The 18,574-nt window shown below is 38.5% G+C and overlaps 1 protein-coding gene across 2 annotated transcripts; it reads left to right on the top strand.

Moving 5' to 3' along the window:
- Nucleotides 1–103: 103 nt before the first annotated feature.
- Nucleotides 104–8,770, top strand: ppp1cab (protein phosphatase 1, catalytic subunit, alpha isozyme b). Of its 2 annotated transcripts, XM_034707914.1 has the most exons (8): nucleotides 104–368; nucleotides 457–546; nucleotides 2,940–3,071; nucleotides 3,733–3,963; nucleotides 4,630–4,734; nucleotides 6,773–6,996; nucleotides 7,429–7,563; nucleotides 7,883–8,770. In XM_034707914.1, the coding sequence occupies exons 2-8, from the start codon at nucleotides 492–494 to the stop codon at nucleotides 7,976–7,978; spliced, it is 978 nt and encodes a 325-aa protein (XP_034563805.1). In that variant the 5' UTR covers nucleotides 104–368; nucleotides 457–491; the 3' UTR covers nucleotides 7,979–8,770. The 2 variants fall into 2 exon arrangements, with proteins under 2 accessions (XP_034563805.1, XP_034563804.1); XM_034707913.1 differs by having other exon boundaries at nucleotides 104–546.
- The last annotated feature ends 9,804 nt before the right edge of the window (nucleotides 8,771–18,574 follow it).

Genomic DNA, 18,574 nt, shown 5'->3' with positions numbered 1-18,574 from the left:
TTTTTTACACAGTGGTTTGAGAGGGGCAAATGCTGACGGACAGAATAAAGGGCCAATCGGAGAACAACAATAGCTTCATTAAATCCCGCCCCTTCCCAAACTGACCAATAGGAGCGCGGGAACGGCCGGACCTCTTCCGTTCAACCTCGCTTTGAGCTCATCGAGCCTCTTTTTGTCGATGGCATGGTGCTAACTGCTACGGCAGAAATACCGTTGTCACGAGAAAATACGACTTCTAATGCTGAATTGAGAAATTTTACTTAGAACTGTTGACTTTGGTGGATTTTTTTTAGGTACATGACAGCCACCACACCTTTAACAAGTCAGCATCCAGCCTCATTTTTTGAGGTTGTTATTTCTGCCCCAAGGTTAGCTAGTTAGCCGATTAACGCTAAACTAGTTGAGCTAACGGTAACTCGTCTCCAGTTTAACAATAACTGCGTTTTAAATTCATAGGGATTAAAAGGAAGTGAACTAAATAGAGGAATAGCATGGCAGAAGCCGATAAGTTGAACATCGACTCCATTATACAACGTCTGCTGGAAGGTAAGGCAGTATTTCGCTCGATATTTATTCACCGGGTAGCCATTTTAGCCCAGAGAGGCTAGACAACGATAGCTACCTGTGCTAGTTAAGTTCATCTCTTTCTCGTTTCCAGTGAAGCTCAGGATTTAAATTAGAAAGGCTGTTCATCGCCAGTATTGTTTGGACGGTAGCATCCATGTACTCATATTTGTAACACATTTCTACAATTAACAACAAAAAGTACCTTTTTGTATTTACCCGGGATTTTCCCTGCAAGGAAAAACACCCGCACACAAACGATAGGCGTTGGGTGAAATTGAGTCGTCGACCTGTAACTATAATTTTAAGAACTGGTTTGAATTCACCTTCATTATAACATTTCACAAAATCGACTTTTACAAACATTTTATTAGGATTCGACAAATTGATTTTCCCCTCCAAGCTGAACGCCCTCAAGGAGCCAGGTCATTTGATCAAACCTATAGATGTAACTGCAGTGGTGGACAGTAACAGAGTACATGTACTTAAGTACATTTATTGAGTATCTATACTTTAGTTGAGTATTATTTTTTGGGGGGAACTTATTACTTTTACTCCACTACATTCAGATGACAATCATTGTACTTTTGACTCCACTACATTTCTATCAATGCTCTAGTTACTCACTACTTTTGCTTTGAAGTCAGCTCGTGAATTTCGTTCTCTAGCTGATCCCAAAGACAGTAAAATGTGTTCGTGTAGTTCTGTACAGTCGTACCTGTATATCAAACACACAGCAGATTTCACTCAGATCAGGCAGTTCATTTAGAGGTGGTAATGATGTCTATAATTCTCCACCTGAGCACCCATGTCCATATCTTCAGCCCGTGTTAGAGGTTTTTGAAATGAAGAATGATACGTAATGTTTGAAATGTTCTCCCCGTTTCCCACTCTGCCCAAACATACAAACATTCACTGTCCAACATGAGAAAGTGTGTTGAGCTGCGTAACATTTGTTTCATTCCAGATGAACATTTCAAACTAAGTTGTCTGTGCTTGGAGTAACTTAGTTTCTGTTTTTATTCCATGGTATAGTTTTTAGAGATTTCAAGTAATGTTTTCTAAATAAACATGATGTAACAGAATGTACTCCTATGTATTCTGGATTGCACTCGTGTATTGAGGAAATACAACGTTTTGAGATATTTTAAGAAGTACTTTAAATACTGAAGTATTTTTAAAAGGAAGTACTTCAGTATTTTAACTTAAGTAATAATCTGACAGAGCAACTTTCACTTGTATTGGAGTAATATTTGACCTGGAGGATCTATACCTTGACTTAAGTAATAAAGACCTGTACTTTGTCCACCACTGTGTAACTGTAACGTCCTCTTAACAATTACCAACTAATTACCATATCTTTACAACCAACCAACAGAAGATCAAAATAGAAAACAAGATTAATAGCAAAAATTCACAAGGGTAGACCAATAAATGACACCCTTTTGTGAAACACACCACAGATTTAGCAATTGTTTTTGATGGGAGGGGCTAAAACAGAAGAGGAACACTCACTTGTAGCTTTATTTATTTTTTGGTTTGTTATGACACCTTTTATTTTACTGGGAATATTCCTATCAAGATGCAAAGTCTCTTTTTTTAAAGGAGTCCTGGCCAAGATGGCAGCTTCACACAGAAAAAACAACAGTTTCAAATGATGTTCGTGACGTCACCATAAGACTGGTTGGATGACAAAAGATGCCTTATTGTGAAAGATGAGGTTAAAAGTCAAAAGTTAGCAATTCGAAGTATCTTAAAATTTTGAATTTGATTGGAAATTACTCTGTATTTGAGATTAAATCTGAGGTCTCAAATTAGTCCAAGTTATGTCACCAGATACTACATTTCTGCTTCACATTTACCTGCAAATGAGGGACACTTTCAGGTCGGGTTCACATAAGGCATTTAGAAAATTCTGCATTTCAAAGTAAAAAGCTCTCAGACACAAGAATCGCTCCAACGTTCACTACTTATGAGGCATCTCCAGTATCAGTCTTTAAATTGCTTTTATTTGTTTATTTCTGGCAATTAGACAAATTCAAGACTGCAGAAGAAAATATTTAAGTACCATAAAGTCAACATGATTCCAGATGAGTTATTCGCATTCATATACACCTGTAACATAGTATACACCCAATGGCCTTAAAGTGTGAGCACTTACGATGTGAACTCTGTTGAACTTTTAATTTCTCTATCAGAAGATACTTCTTTACTGTTCATCCTAATATGCTCTAATTACAATATCCATGTTTGCACATAGTGTTCTCTCATCAACATTTTACAACAAATGAGTATGACCATTAAATACTGATCTGATTTTGTCCTCTGGTTTTAGCTGTGCTATTTCTCACTCTTGCTCCACTTTCCCCTCACAGTGAAAGGCTCCAGACCGGGCAAAAATGTTCAGCTGACAGAGAATGAAATCCGTGGCCTCTGCCTCAAATCCCGAGAGATCTTCCTCAGCCAGCCAATCCTGCTCGAACTTGAGGCGCCCCTCAAGATTTGTGGTGAGGCTTAGTTGTGTTCTTTGGAGTCGAGGGATTTTGCATGTGAGGTCACATAGCATTTACAAACATTCCTAGATGGCTGTTTGTGCCTTATTTACAGTATGCTTTACATTCTTGCTACCAAAGTGCAAATATGTGTAGGTGATATTTTGTATAAAAGCAGACTTATTTGAAGGAAACTGTGTTAAAATCTGTAAGACAGTATAGTTGTGACCTTGTCACATAATTACACAGCTATAGGGGATATACAGATAAGATTGGCTCTTCACTGCAGTGCTGTTTTGCACTTCAAGTCTCCCTGGAATTGTCCTCCAGTCATTCTGCTGATACCTCTTAATGAAAACTGCTACTTTAAAGGACTAGTCCGCATTCTTCAGGAACTGGCTTTGTTTGCCCAGCAGTGAAAACCACCAGCATATTCACACTGCACACAGGCTTGCCCATTCACTTATTCGTTCCAAGTCCCCAAAACAAGTCAAGCAGTGCTGAAATAATAGTGTTTATTTATAGACATGGGTGACAAATCATGGGATGAATGTTCTTAAATTACAAGGCACCAAGTGTTGTTGTACCTCCAAGCAAGTCTCTTGCCGTTTGTTGAGCACATACAAACTCCAAGATAATCACACCTCTAACCAACTCACACTGCTCATTTCCACAGGTGATGTTCATGGGCAATACTATGATCTGCTGAGGCTCTTTGAGTATGGGGGCTTCCCGCCAGAGAGCAACTACCTGTTCCTGGGGGACTATGTGGACAGGGGCAAGCAGTCCCTGGAGACCATCTGCCTGTTGCTGGCGTACAAGATCAAATACCCAGAAAACTTCTTTCTGCTGAGAGGAAACCATGAGTGTGCCTCCATTAACAGAATATATGGCTTCTACGATGAGTGTAAGTCCCGTAATAAACATGCAGACACAGCGATAACTTAACTTCAGAGTTTTTTAAGATGTATGATCAAGCATCAAAGTGATACAGTCATTAGGTTTCATTCAGATATTGAAATCTTCAAAATCAGAAAAAGACAATGGCATGGAAAGAGTTGTTAAACATTAAACAGATAGCACTATTACTAAATAACAAATCTACCTCACTTAATCAAATAAGAAACACTCAGTACAGTGTTCAGTGAACTGCTCTAAGCTCTGTTATTTTATGACAAATATTGATTAAAGATTTACCATCTTTCCAAAGATAGCCTCTCCCTACATAGTGTCAGCTGTTCGTGTTGCCAGTTTGTACGTACACGACCTTCACAGTATAATGAGTCTAGGAATACAACTATGCCAGAAAAGAGCTGATGCGGTTCTTTAAACCCGACGGGGAAAGTTGACTTACAAGTCATAACAAAAGCCCAAACACAGATAACCTCTTATAGTCGGCTCAGAGCTAGGGAGCGTGATCAGGCAGCAGTGATTAATCACATGCCGTTCCCTGCTATTCACAGAGTCAGGATTATGTAAAATGTTTCTAATGTGATGCAATAGGTGCGGCTGAAGAGACTTTATTGGTCTTGAGATAAGATTGTGACCGAGTATCTGCTGTTTGCTTCCACAGGTAAGAGGCGATACAACATTAAGCTGTGGAAGACCTTCACAGACTGTTTCAACTGTTTGCCTGTTGCAGCCATTGTTGATGAGAAGATCTTCTGTTGCCATGGAGGTATCCTCATCAAACAGTTCATTTGGCTTCTATCCAGAGCCAGACACACAAACACACAAACTTATCTCTGCACTGTTGGTACTGTCAACATGATGGTCAAAGACCTGCAGGACTGTGTGGGCGCTTAATTTCTGGTCGGGCTATATTTGTATATTCTTGACCTGTTCAGCAATCCAGACTGCTGTTTGTTCCTTCTTTCTCAATACTGCTGCTGCTAACAAGTAGAAACACGCTTTGCAGAGAAAGGAGCAGCTCTCTCAGTGCACTTGAACATTAAAGACTAAACCAGTGAATCACAAGAAATTAGATAAACTGGAAGTGTAAGTAAAGAGGTTACTAATTATTTACACCTATTTTAACCACGTTTCCTTTACACATCCAGCTAGAGTATGGAAAGTATAATAGACCCAAGGGCTTAGACAGCGTGACACCCAACAGCCAGTCACGGATATCTCATGTCTGAGACCCACTACACAAAATATGTAAACAGGCACTGATAACCATAAGGGCAAACATAGCCTCACTGTTCATAGCATGAAGTTATATAAGACAGAAGACACTAAAGGACATTGTTTCTTTGGTTGAGTTTTTCCATCATTTAAACAATCTGCAGGTCTACATCCATTAGGTTTACTCTAAATTGGCTGATAATAAAGCAGGGTAATGCAAGTCATTTCCCATGTAAATTTAAAGCATCAGTTATTCCCTTTTTAAGTCTGATCAATAATCAAGACCCCCAAAGATGTTCACAGTAAACCTAAATTACCTAACATCACTAATGCCCTTTTGGTGTTAACGTTGGGATGAGAGTTGATGTTAAGAGAGAGTTAACATAAGACGGTGGGTGAAATGGCAAATACAGAAAGCTATATTGGCCTGAAAATAAGAAGTACATTTGAGTAGGGTTGCAAAGGGGTGGAACCTTTCCGGTAAATTTCCATGGGAAGTTATTTTGGAAATATTCCAAATTGTAATTTATGGGAATGAACTGGGAATTTAATGGAAAGGTATCATATCCAAGCATAAATATTTTTTTTGTTATAAGCAGACATCCATCCAAAATAATACAATTATAACAGATTTATTTGTAAGTAGAACTTTATCAAGTGTTAAATATTTTATAGAACAATCAATTCTTTCATTGAAGAACAAAAACATGAATGTTGAGTTAAATATTACTCATCCCCCTGACCCAACCCATTCAAAAGTTAACAAAAATGCCATCCCAACAAAGTCCCATTCAGAATGTTCAATAAAAAGTGCATGTAGGGGGCGTGGTCTCAATAGCCCTGCAGTAAGCAGGAATAGCATAGAAATTCAAGTGTACTTGCATGAAATCTGGTTGATTTAGTCAGGCTTATGCTAAAATATATTTTCTTCAACTATATTTAAGTTCCCAATTAAGAGCCAACCTTCAATTTAGTAGATTTCTGGTTTATTCCCATAAATTCCTTAATTCACATAAATTCTCGTTAATTCCCCTGGAAAGTTTCCAACTTTGAAAATTCCCGGAATTTTGCAACCCTACATTTGAGAAAGTGTGATCATCTTACATTTGGGTTCATACTTCTACATGCAAACGTTCATTCAGGATTCGTGCAGTGGAGCACCTTGATTTTTAACATCATCTAAAATGCTACACGTCACGTTTACTGATAACATGGCGGTAAGGAGAAAGGACAGAATACAACCAGGCTGTGAAGTTTGCTCAACAAAAGCAGCAGGAAACCACTTCTCTGTTGATTTTCAAAAGAATGAGAGGTAACAAAGTGATACTTCAACGTGTCTTTAACAAAGATGGTTGTAAAAAAAAAAGGAGATTTCTGTACTAGAATCTTATTTTTATAATCCCTCATCCTCTAGATTATCCAGTCTTTGCACCATTTTGAATATACTGGTTGATTATCAAACTGAAAGGAAAGAACAAGTATAAAACAAACCCCTGTTTCAAAGCCTCTTCAAACATTACACATGTGTATGATTGCAGATGCAAATCCATTGTTTGTCTGCTAACGCTTACCTGTCGATGACTTTACAGGCCTATCCCCCGACCTCCAGTCTATGGAGCAGGTGCGAAGGGTCATGCGCCCCACGGATGTGCCTGACCAGGGCCTTCTCTGTGACCTGCTGTGGGCCGACCCGGACAAAGATGTGCTGGGCTGGGGCGAGAACGACCGTGGTGTCTCCTTCACTTTTGGTGCCGACGTGGTCACAAAGTTCCTGCACAAACATGACATGGACCTGATTTGTCGGGCCCATCAGGTCAGTGTAAAAACCTTGATCCCCAGTCGATGAACTAACTGATGAGTTAGTTCAGAGGTGTAGGTAGTTTTCAGGGCCTTCAGTTTGGTTTTGTTCGTGATGTTTTTGGCGCATTTTTCTTGCTTTACTTCAACCCCCTTTGTAGCCAAGACAAGGTTAGCGTTTTACAACTTTGCAAAGTTCGTCAAGCTTTAGGGAATCACTGAAGAAAAGTCAAGTGGAACAACTAATTTATATGGATAGACCCTGACCGCTTCAGCATGGTTGGATTTCAGCACAGTTTAACTGATTACCAGGTAGGCAGATCAAGTGATAGCTGTGTATTAATAGTGGATAATACAATACTTTAAATTATTGGATATCTGGCTTTTTTTTTGTGCCTCATTCATTTTGCAACTGCACTCAGTTTGTCCTGTATATTTCTGTTTCCAGGTGGTGGAGGATGGATATGAGTTCTTTGCAAAGAGGCAGCTGGTGACGCTGTTCTCTGCCCCAAACTACTGCGGGGAGTTTGACAATGCCGGCGCCATGATGAGCGTAGATGAGACCCTCATGTGCTCATTCCAGGTAACACCAACCAGACCTCCTGGGAAACTAGATTCTGGTCAAACTAACTTCAGCACAATCAAACCTTTTGAAGGGAGAAGGATAATGTTTTCCTAGACTGTTTTTTTTTTTCATCCTAAAATGTACATATTGTTATTAGCAACTAAAAGCTAATGAGCCACTGAGTGCCTCCATACTCACTGATGACATGTGTGAGCTGTAACCCTAAATTTGAATGTGAAAATGCTTAATATTTTGAATGTATGAGTTATGTTATATAATTAACCTATGAAAAGGAACATGTAATAAACATGTTTATGTTTTTGTTACCCTTTCCTAGATTCTCAAACCTGCAGACAAGAAGCTGTTCTATGGTGGTGGTGGGGGGGCGGGCTCAGGCCGCCCGGTCACTCCCCCAAGGAAAGCTAAGAAATGACAACCGTAGTTTGCCCTTGACCTCCAACCCATCCCTCCTGCCCTCTCTACCTCTCTTCTCCTTTCTTTCACCAAACAGCCAGAAATCAAACCTATACCCAGGGCTTTTTTCCTTTTTTATCTGTACTTCTTAAACATTTAATGTTACGAATTGTCTGAGTGAGTGCGTGGATGTGTGTGCGCAGATGACATGTCTCATCTGCAGGTGAGCATTAAGATCATGTGTGCACGTGTACATTTTGTGTGGGAGTATTAGAGATTTATACTTTCCCCTCTCTCTTACCACTCTTCCCGTGGAAAGGTTGAAACCACAGTGTCTGTCTGTACAGTAATTTTGACTGAAAAGCAGGGGCTAGGAGACAGTGAGAGATGCTGTGATGACAGATTTAGCAGCAAAGCCCTGCCAGCAGGTGATGTGTGTGTGTGTACTTGTGGAGGGGGGAAGTATTTTGTTTTCCCTGTCCTCTGTACTGTAAAATCTCCAACACAGGTGTGTATGGGTGTGTGTGTGTGTGTGTTTATGTGCTTGCAGTGTTTTGCTGGGGGCATGGCGTCTCTCCTTGAACAGGGAGGAGTATGTCACCTTGTCTCACATGAGCAAGCACCTGCTTATCCACACACACACACACACATACACACACTTACACACGTATGACTCTTCAGATTCATATGAGCCAGAGCTGTAAAAACCCCATACAGTTTAGGTTTGTACAGATTTGATTACTTGAAAGAGATTTTTTGTGAATTCGTTTTGTAGTCTTTCATCAAGTTGACCAATAAAGCGAGAATCTGAGCTCCAGTGTCTCCTGGTTGTTTTTACTGTATGAAGCATATCTCTCAAAGAATTTAAATATCCTGGAAGACTTCTTTTGTTTTTCTATTCTTTCAAAAATAAATTATAATATATACATCACATTTAAAGGGAAATGTTTCAAGCCTTAAATTGTGTTTGAATATGGGTGAAAATGGCCCACAGCTCAGAATCAGAAATCCAATATCTCAATAAAATGTTCTAACATCAGTGGAGGACTCGGGCTGTTTGAGAAGCAGGGGCAAAAAAAAGGGCATCTCCTTTCAAACCCCAGAAAAATTTGAGCAGCTAACAATCCCTTCATTCTGATGAGTACGACATATGTGACCCATTTGTGCGGGAAATTGAATAATGAAAAAGGAAAACAAAAAACTATATTTCTATATTATTTAGGGATGCACCGATCCTACTTTTTAGGTACTGATATCGATACCTGGGCTTTGGTATCTGCTGATACCGATACTAGCCGATCCGATCCCGGTATTGATTTAACAATCTCTATTCCTTAATGTGAGGATAGAATCCTATTTTAGCAACTTCAGGCTTTTCTGACTTCATGGTGAACTGTACCTGGGTTCCAAGTGCTAAACCAGAGGCTGGAATCCCTTCATTTCAAGGATCCGGAACAATTTAATCCAATAACCTGATAACGTAACCTACAGCTGACGTAAACTTCTTCCTTTGGGCTCCCATTATATTTTGCAGCGCGACTGCCATCCGTTGAAACATTACAACTGCACATGTTGCAAGTTTCTGGCAGAGTTGTTAGCAAAAGAAGCATGCACCTAAACTGCAGAGCCTCTGTAGTTATCCTCCATCATGCTCCACCGGGCAAAAATGCATAGACCTGCCAACAACATAGGAGACGCACATGGCTGTTGTAAACACAGAAAAGCATAGAACTGAGGTGAATAGATCTGCCATGTGGATCAGCATTATATATTGGCCCCTTGTCAATGATATCTGATCTAGCTTTTTGAGTCTGATCTAGCCGATATCCGATACCAGGATTGGATCGGTGCATCCCTAATATTATTGATTATAGTACAAAATTAACTCAACATAATTAACTACATTGGTATTCAGAGGGTACTTTAAAAAAAAAAAACACTTACATGTCAAGGGCATTCGGAGGGCACGCCAAAATGTTTTTTAAAATACAGAAATGTCCAACTTCTAAGAAGTATATTAATTATACACTCAGTGCTTGGGTTGTGGGTCCTCTACCACAAATTACTTCATCAGCATGGCATGGTGGTGATCCGTCTGTAGCACAGCTTTAGGGGTTATTGAAGCCCAGGCTGCTTTGATGGAGACCTTCAGCTTGTCAGTATTTTTTCGTGTTTCTCATCTTCGTATTGACAAATATCCCACACATTCTCTACGAGGTTCAGCTCAGGTGAGTTGGCTGGCCAATCAAACAGCAATGATAAGGTCAGGAATCCATTTAGTAGAAATTCTTGCACTGTGGGCAGGTGCTAAGCCCTGCTGGAAAAGGAAATAGTGTAGTATTTTTTCACTTAAAAGTAAATTCTTGCATTGCAATCATCATGTTGAGTACTTTTAAATCTGCTTGGAATACGTTTTCATTCGGCTAAAAACATTTGGGTCCAGAAGTTTTTCTTTGAAGTCATTGATTACTCTACACAGTAATACAATTTAATTTTACACTGACGAAAAAAATTAAGTAATATTTTCAAATTAACTCTGGGACTGTTTTTGTGCACACTGTTTTCTGCTTTAGTGAAAACTGAAAGAAGGATATTAATATCTATCAATGCTAACCTAACAGTGTGTGTGTGTGACTGGTAATGTTATTGTCAATTTTACTATTTGTCTAAATAAAATAAATTATCTTGTTAATCTTGGAACCACGTCTCCGGCTCTTTAAGAGTTAGAACGAACCTGAGTGTATTAAATTCAATCTTTCTTTTTCACTAATTCTTTGGGCGAAATTCCCAAGGTGGCGATGCTGGCTCTAAAATCATTAAGGAAAAATTATACCTTTAAAACCAAAATAAACTCTGTCCTATTTCACCCTTAAATTGCCACAATCTGGCCAGCTTGACACTCAGGTTCGTTCTACCTCTTAAAGAGCCGGAGACGGGATTCCAAGTTTAACAAGATAATTCCTTTTATTTAGACTAATAGTAACCCCCCCAAAAAACATCAATATGTAATGCTTTCAAAAACTGCAAACAACTGTTAAGATGAACAGTCATGTCTGCTGTTGACTCATAAATGTGTACTGTGCTGATGTGTTAAGGTGTGTTCCACAAGGTGGAGCTGTTGGGCCTTTTTGACTCCTCCAGTCAGAGGAGCCACATACAGTAACCACGAGGCCAAAAATAAAAAGGTTGCATATCTTAAAGCCAACAAAACGCTCAGTGCGTTACGTTTGCCCAGTAGAAAGTTAACACTAAATACTTCTTCAGTTTGTGCCTAAAAACTAACTCTGTTTGTTTTTTCTGCAGAAGTTACAAACAAATGTTTTACATTTTATCATGAGTAATATTTGTTAACAGTCAAATGTTGTTTTATTAATTTTATTTTTTAATACAAAGAAGAGAAGCATTTAACATGGGTTGCTACAAAGCTGCGTTGAACACTCTGAAACCTCTCTTTTACATTCCTCATTCTATATTTATCAGACAAGGATCCCGTTTCTTTCTTTGGCATTTCTCTGGCTCTTTTGCATTCATTCATCTTCATGTCATCAACACTCCGCTACAAGACGCTCTGTCCGTCATTGTGCCTTCCTTTAACGAGTCCACTGAGGCAATGGGTGAAAGGTATCTAAAAGGAGGGTGGGTTTAGATTTTGAAAAGCACAGATTCTAAGAAAGAAAGTGATAACCTGTATTTCCCTGTCTTGAATGGGTTCTAAAAGAGGAAGAGATTCACGTGGAATGGGCCAAATTCGTTTTTAAATATCCTGGCACATAAACTGTAGTTTACGTTTCTGAACCTCCTTCCTTTAAATATAGTTCTGAAAAACTTGTACATGAGACATGTATGTCGGCTGTTACTCTGCACTTCTTCAGGATGAGTCTCATAGACCTGAACACTTAGTCACCCTTGGTCATCCCGCTGCAACACTGACCTAGGCCTGAGATTCCTACTGCAGTTTTAGTACAGGATAATGTTTTGTTGTTGATGAAGTCTTAGGGAATGGCATGTGATCAGGTAGTGTCTTGTATTCAGTGTATTAAGAAAAGGTTGAAGATCAAACTTTCATTCATAGATTTTGGGGTCAAGTCCACGTTTTGTCTGTTTGATGCAGCTATCAGTGATAGAAATCATCCTAAGAATAGTGTCTTGGTTAGATAACTACACTCAAAATAGACAAGACATCGAAGATGTAGTAGAAGTTCATATTTCAGATGATACTAAATACTGTACATACTGCTTCATGTAGCTATGCTGCCCTGAAATTCAAAGCTGCTGAATTTATGACCTCTATTATGAAACCCCAGAAGGATTTTGTTCATGTGCAGACATTGTAGAAACTATCAGATGTGTGCTGCCTGCTCTTTCGAGAACATACTCTGATCTTCAACAGTGTAACATCATATAAGGTTTGTGATGTCATCGCTGAAATGTAATCCAATTAATGGATGACACTGTGCCAGTAGGTGTACTATAAGGCTGACAGGATGATCTACAGTCTACGATCTATGGTGCTTCAGGATTTGATGAGTTCATCGGAGGTAAAAGAGAAGTGCACTCAAGTAAAATGATCTACTTTCAAAAAGAAAGGACTCGAGTCGAAATAAAATGAGTCAGTAGAAAGATTTATTGAGTGGTAGTGGGTCTAAAAAGATAAACTATTGATGTGAGCAGAGAAACAAAGTAAAATGTCAAAGAGAATACCCAACTGTGTTGCACCATCGTCTCATGACTCAGTGTACCATAACACAATTCTCAAATTTGCATGGCTATGTTATGAAATGTGTGTTTCTTCATATGGGTCTTTGGTCCGAGTTTGTACCTTTGTGTGAGCTCCTGAATGCCCCTCTTTAGCGTCCCCTACTGTGTCAAAATGATACACAATCTACCTGTACCCTCCAAACTGAGTTAATAAGAAGCCAAAAAAATAAATATATTAATAAAACCTGTTTAGCCATATGGGACATAGAGATGTCAGGGGAAACTTATTGACTTTGTTCTCTGTAAGGTATGCGAGCTAGCTTGTTATCTAGGACCAATTTCTTGCTAGCTAACTTGACAGTGACCAGAGTGACAAAGCATTAGCTTCTATATTCAGACTTGCTGGTTAACTTGAGAGCTTTCATTTGGCAAACTTATTCAGCTATGAACAACCAGTGCCAGATTCATGCTTTGTGGCTAAGTTAAGTCCACCTGCCTGCTTGCTAATATTATCGCTAGCATAATACTATCTATAAGGATATGTTGGTTTGCTAACATGCCATTTTCACCTGCTAATGTGTGAATGATGCTTGTTTGCATGTCTTGAATGCTAGCAGAAGCCACAGAGCTCAGGATGCAGTTCAGGTAATGACCAGTGGTGTAATTATTTATGATTTCTGAAGTTGTGATTACATTATACTTAATCCGAAGTAAAACAAAACGTATCACCCATGCCTCTTTTTATTCACAGCAGCTGTGAATGTAATCTAAAATGACCCGAGCCAGTAGACCATGTGTTTGTTTCTTCGGACCTTAAGTTTCTCAATAAAACATCTTGACCAGTAACTTCAGAACACCTGCCTCAAGAAAAATGCAGACCTGAACATGTAAATGACACCCCAACAGTAAAATGAAAGCCACTTTTGATCAACAGGCTCACTTTCCTGACAGACCCCTCAGGGCTTATATAGTACAGCCTTAAGTGTGAGGAATGGTGTGAACAACCGGGAACTCTTGGTCCCAATGTGCCACATGGATACTGATGACACAGTGCTGTCCAATGTGCCCTTTAGCATCCTATCTCTCTTTTTTTTCTCCCAATTTGCGAAAGGTAGACTTACAAGCCTAAACTAAAAGGTCCGGCATTCTGAAATAAAAAAGCCGCAAAGCTGTGGTGGTGCCATGCCAAGCAGCGCAGTGTCACCTGCTCTATTTATATCTTGTGAGGAATTCTGGATTCAGAGACTCAGCTGCCACTTCTATTATTACTATTAGCTAATGCTGTAACAAGTACCCCGCTAACTCAGATGCTGTGTAGCTCCTTTATCCAGTTTCTTATTGCCTGGTACTAATTATGTCCTCACTGTCAATACAACACGTGTCTGAGCTGTTTAATGTAATGTTGCTTTGGAGCCCTTATCTGTTTATAGTGATGCTTTGCATTCTTGAGTTTTTTTATTAATCAGGATGTTTTTTTAAATGTTTTTTATCTTTAAAACTTTTTCTACTCATTCATGCACATTTAAATGCATTTGCACAAAAAAACAAAGTTAAAAACCACACAGCATGTTTTTTTAAACTTTGCCTGCAGAAATCAGTCCTCCGTCTTTCCTTTGAGTCGGATACATCCAGGCTTACTCTTTAATATACCAAATTTTAGGGATAGGAATTTCAGAGAAACTCAGGATTAGATACAATATGAACCTGATGGGATTTTCATTCCTGATTCAACACAATAGATACAACGAAACCCAGAATGATAACATACCCATTACAGTACAATACAATACCCAATACGTTATGATAAGTTATGATACGTTACCTGATAAAGTACAATACGATACTTTACAATATAATACGATACGCGATAAGATGCGATAACCGATATAGCACGATACAGTGATACCTGATACGATACCCGATACAGTACAACACAATACGATACCTGATACAGTATGACACATTTTGATATAATACCCGATACAGTACGATATGATACCCAATACAGTATGACACGAAACCTGATAGAGTAAGAAACGTTTTGATACGATACCTGATACAGTACGATACAATACACGATATAGTTCAACTCGATACAATACCTGATATAGTTCAACATGTTATGATACGATACCTGATAAAATACAACTGGATACGATACCTAAAACAGAATGACACATTATGATACGATACCCGATACAGTACGACACGATACGAAACCTGATAGAGTATGACACGTTTTGATACGAAACACGATACAATTCGACTCGATACGATACCTGATATAGTTCAACATGTTATGATACGATACCTGATAAAATACAACTGGATACAATACCTAAAACATAATGACACATTATGATACGATACCTGATACAGTACGACACGATACGATACCTGATACAGTACGACACGATACGATACCTGATACAGTACGACTCAATACAATACCTGATACAGTACAACTTGATACAATACCTGATATAGTACAACATGTTATGATACAATAACTGATAAAATACAACTGGATACAATACCAAAAACAGTACAACACGTTATGATTTGATACCCAATACAGTACGATACGATATTATATGATAACAAACATTATGATACGATACCCATTATTTCCCAATAATATGGGGGTTCTGTAATAATTGCTAAATTACAAGACAATCATTATGTGATACAGCACAATATCTTATTTACTGAAGAATACAAAACGTCGTCAAAAGTCCAATATTAATGTCATTAGCACTTAAGTATTGAAGCGGTGACACTGGGAGTCAAAATTTGAAGAGAAATCTGTTTAAAGGTATAAAGGTATCAATATTTGGGGCCAGTGATATTATGATTGAATTGCACGAGTCAGTAAGATGATATTTTGGCATATCAATATTTGGTCTTACCCATTCATATTTTATCTAATTAACATTCCAATACGTAGTTGTACTTTGCCAACATTATACTCAATCATTTTTTTGCATGTGCTCATCACTCACACCACTAAAGATGTAACTTTATCCCTAAAAAGGAAGACTTTTAATCAGCATCTCTGTCTGCTACTGAAGCATAAGACTTAAATTGCCTGGCACGAAAAATATAGGTCAAACTGTTCTTTGAATATGAGTGTGTCTAGGATTGCAAGTGTCTGTGAAGAAGAGTTCCTCCACGTCATTAGAGCTCCACACACTGACGATACTGATCTTAGTGACTGAATGAAATGTGCAGAATTTTCTGTTTATGACAATAACCTTCTTTAGGAAGTATGGCAGTCTACCCTGGCTCCATGTCTTAAAGTGACAAATGTCGCCTTGTTCCTCTCACTTTGCTAGTGCCGTGCAAGTCAGCAGAGACAGACTTAGTTGCATAAGATAGCCATGTGTACAGCTGCACCCCTCCAGTACTTAACACTTGTACAGAACTGGGAACACGGATAGAGTTCACAAAAAGAGAAGGGAGGGCTCAATGGGTCGTGGCGGCACATGGTGATCCCTCAGCCTGGCATGAAGGCGTGGCATGTTAGCGCCACGGAGGGAGCTGGAGGTGATGGGTGTCCCAGCTCTCAGGGGTTTACGCTGTAGTAAGTCTCCTGCACCCACAGGCTACTGACACTTAAGTGATAGACTGAAGCGGAAGATGGAGGGGAGGGAGAAACCTTATCCTTCTGGGATATTGAGTTAAATGTCACAGCTCTGCCCTGAGGGAGACACTGACAGGCTGACCCCTATCACAGCCCCCAAATCTCAGAGGTCAGAGCGGCTGCACAACAGCTGAGGCCGGAGAACGGTGGGGTGAAACAGAGACGGGGACACTGGCGGAACAGAAAAAGTATAAATGTTTCAGCAAAATGTCTGGAAACAAAATTAGAAATATCATTAAGTGTAAAGCCAATGCCACATGTAAGCCCATTTACATTAAGCTTATTCACATGCCACTCTGTATAAAGATGAAATAAAAGAGAAAAGCCTTAATAATTTAAACTAAACCCAAAAAATCCATGCTTCTCTTAGAAAATGTTATCCAGCTTTATTAACAACATGCAAATTCACTCATGCAATTTAAAAATGTAGATGCATTTTAGTGTTTTAAAAATAGATTCTTAAGTTTATATGTGTTACACAAAGCCCCTCTTTTTCACCTTAGAGAACGCACTGTACCTTTTGGGAAAGAATTTGCCCCTCAGCAGCAGGCCACAAGGCCAGGTCAGTTAGCCACCAGCAGCTGATTGGAAACTTGAAAGCTGCCACAAAAACAACTTCTTATTTTAGAAATTCTCTGTTAAGGAGCGGCAGAGAGCAGGCTAATAATGTATATTAAAATAGCTATTGTAAGTTACCCTGCGAATAATTGAGCTTAAGATTTGCGGTATATATAGACATTTAGTATTCTAAATATAGACATTCTACTGTAGTTTTAAGATGTACAGTTCAGTTATTTTCAGTTAGGAAAACATTAAAACTACCATACGTCCACTGATGAGATGTAAGCACAGTGTACAGTATCACAGTAAGCTTTCCTTTTAGGGAAACTGAGTCTTTTTTTGTGTGACTTATTTCCATACAGTACACAGATACACCGTGAAATTCAAGGGAGCAAGAGACTGCCCTTCATCTTAGTTACAGGAAGCCTCCAGCCTGCTGGGGTGACCTTCAGAAAGTCAGTGAATCTTGTTTTAGGGCAAACACTGTTTATTCATTCATTCATCACCTTTTTTTTATAATCTTTACCTCTACTTTATTATTTCTGTATCAATTACCAAACATACACAACAGTAAAAGCAATATTTCTTTGCAAATGGATATCACACAAATTCTTACACAAGCAATGCATCGAAACTTTTGATTTTAAAACTTTAGTAGAAGAAGAATAGCATTCAGCTCCTCACTCTAATGTAAAGAGTGCCACAGGTCACATTCAATCAATCAATCAATCAATCAGACTTTATTTATAAAGTGCTTTTCATACAATGACATTGTGACACAAAGTGTTGTACATAAAAACAACTTAAAATAGAATAAATTAAGAAAAAGATCCCAACCCCAGCCCCGACCCCAAACCCACCCCACAATCCTAAGGTTAAGAACACAATATGCAACAATAGTCATAAAAACAATACAAACAAAATAAATAAATAAAAAGTAAAAAAGAAGTTGCTGAAGGAACTGAGGAAATGCTCTTATGATATCTTAATGAGAAAACACTGGAGGTAAAATAAGATGTTAAAACTCAATACAGGAAATTATAATCAACAAAATAAAATATATTTATAAGATAATAAAACACTAAAATATTAAACCATTAAAAGAACATAAGATGCTATACTTAAAATAAATAAGTACACAAATAAATAAAGTAGAATAAAAGTGAATACATTTGAAATAGATAATAAATAAATAAATAATTAAATCAATATATAATTAAATAAATAGATAGATAAAACTATTAAGAATACAAATAAAACTCAGTTAAAAGCAAGACTAAAAAGGTAGGTATTGAGTTTGCTTTTAAAGATATTTATGCTCTGGGCAGCCCTCATATCTTCAGGTAGGGTGTTCCCCAGGCGTGGGCTGTGATAATAAAAAGCTGCCTCACTGTGGGTCTTAGTATGGTTGTTCACACTGTGATGTGAGCGGCTAAGGTCCTGCACATCATTGTGATCTGTTGTGAAAATCATCTCCTAATCTGAGCCCTGACTTGTTTTGAATTAAAGCTCCTAATTAAAGCCTCCTTTCTCCACCTATGACACCTACCCCACAACTGAGCAGACAGGCATAAACAATAACTATGTAGAAATACTATATAGAATACATTTCTCTCTCTTCTGTGGGTCATAACGAGTCATTAGTTTTAATTTGAGTCTGTTTCATTACCTGACAAAAACTCCTCAAAGGAGCTTTAAACACAAAGATGGGTC

This window comes from Notolabrus celidotus, chromosome 18 (assembly GCF_009762535.1).
Source record: "Notolabrus celidotus isolate fNotCel1 chromosome 18, fNotCel1.pri, whole genome shotgun sequence".
Taxonomy (NCBI): Eukaryota; Metazoa; Chordata; class Actinopteri; order Labriformes; family Labridae; genus Notolabrus; species Notolabrus celidotus.
Note: the sequence above shows the minus strand (reverse complement) of the source record. Positions and strands in the feature narration are given on the sequence as shown.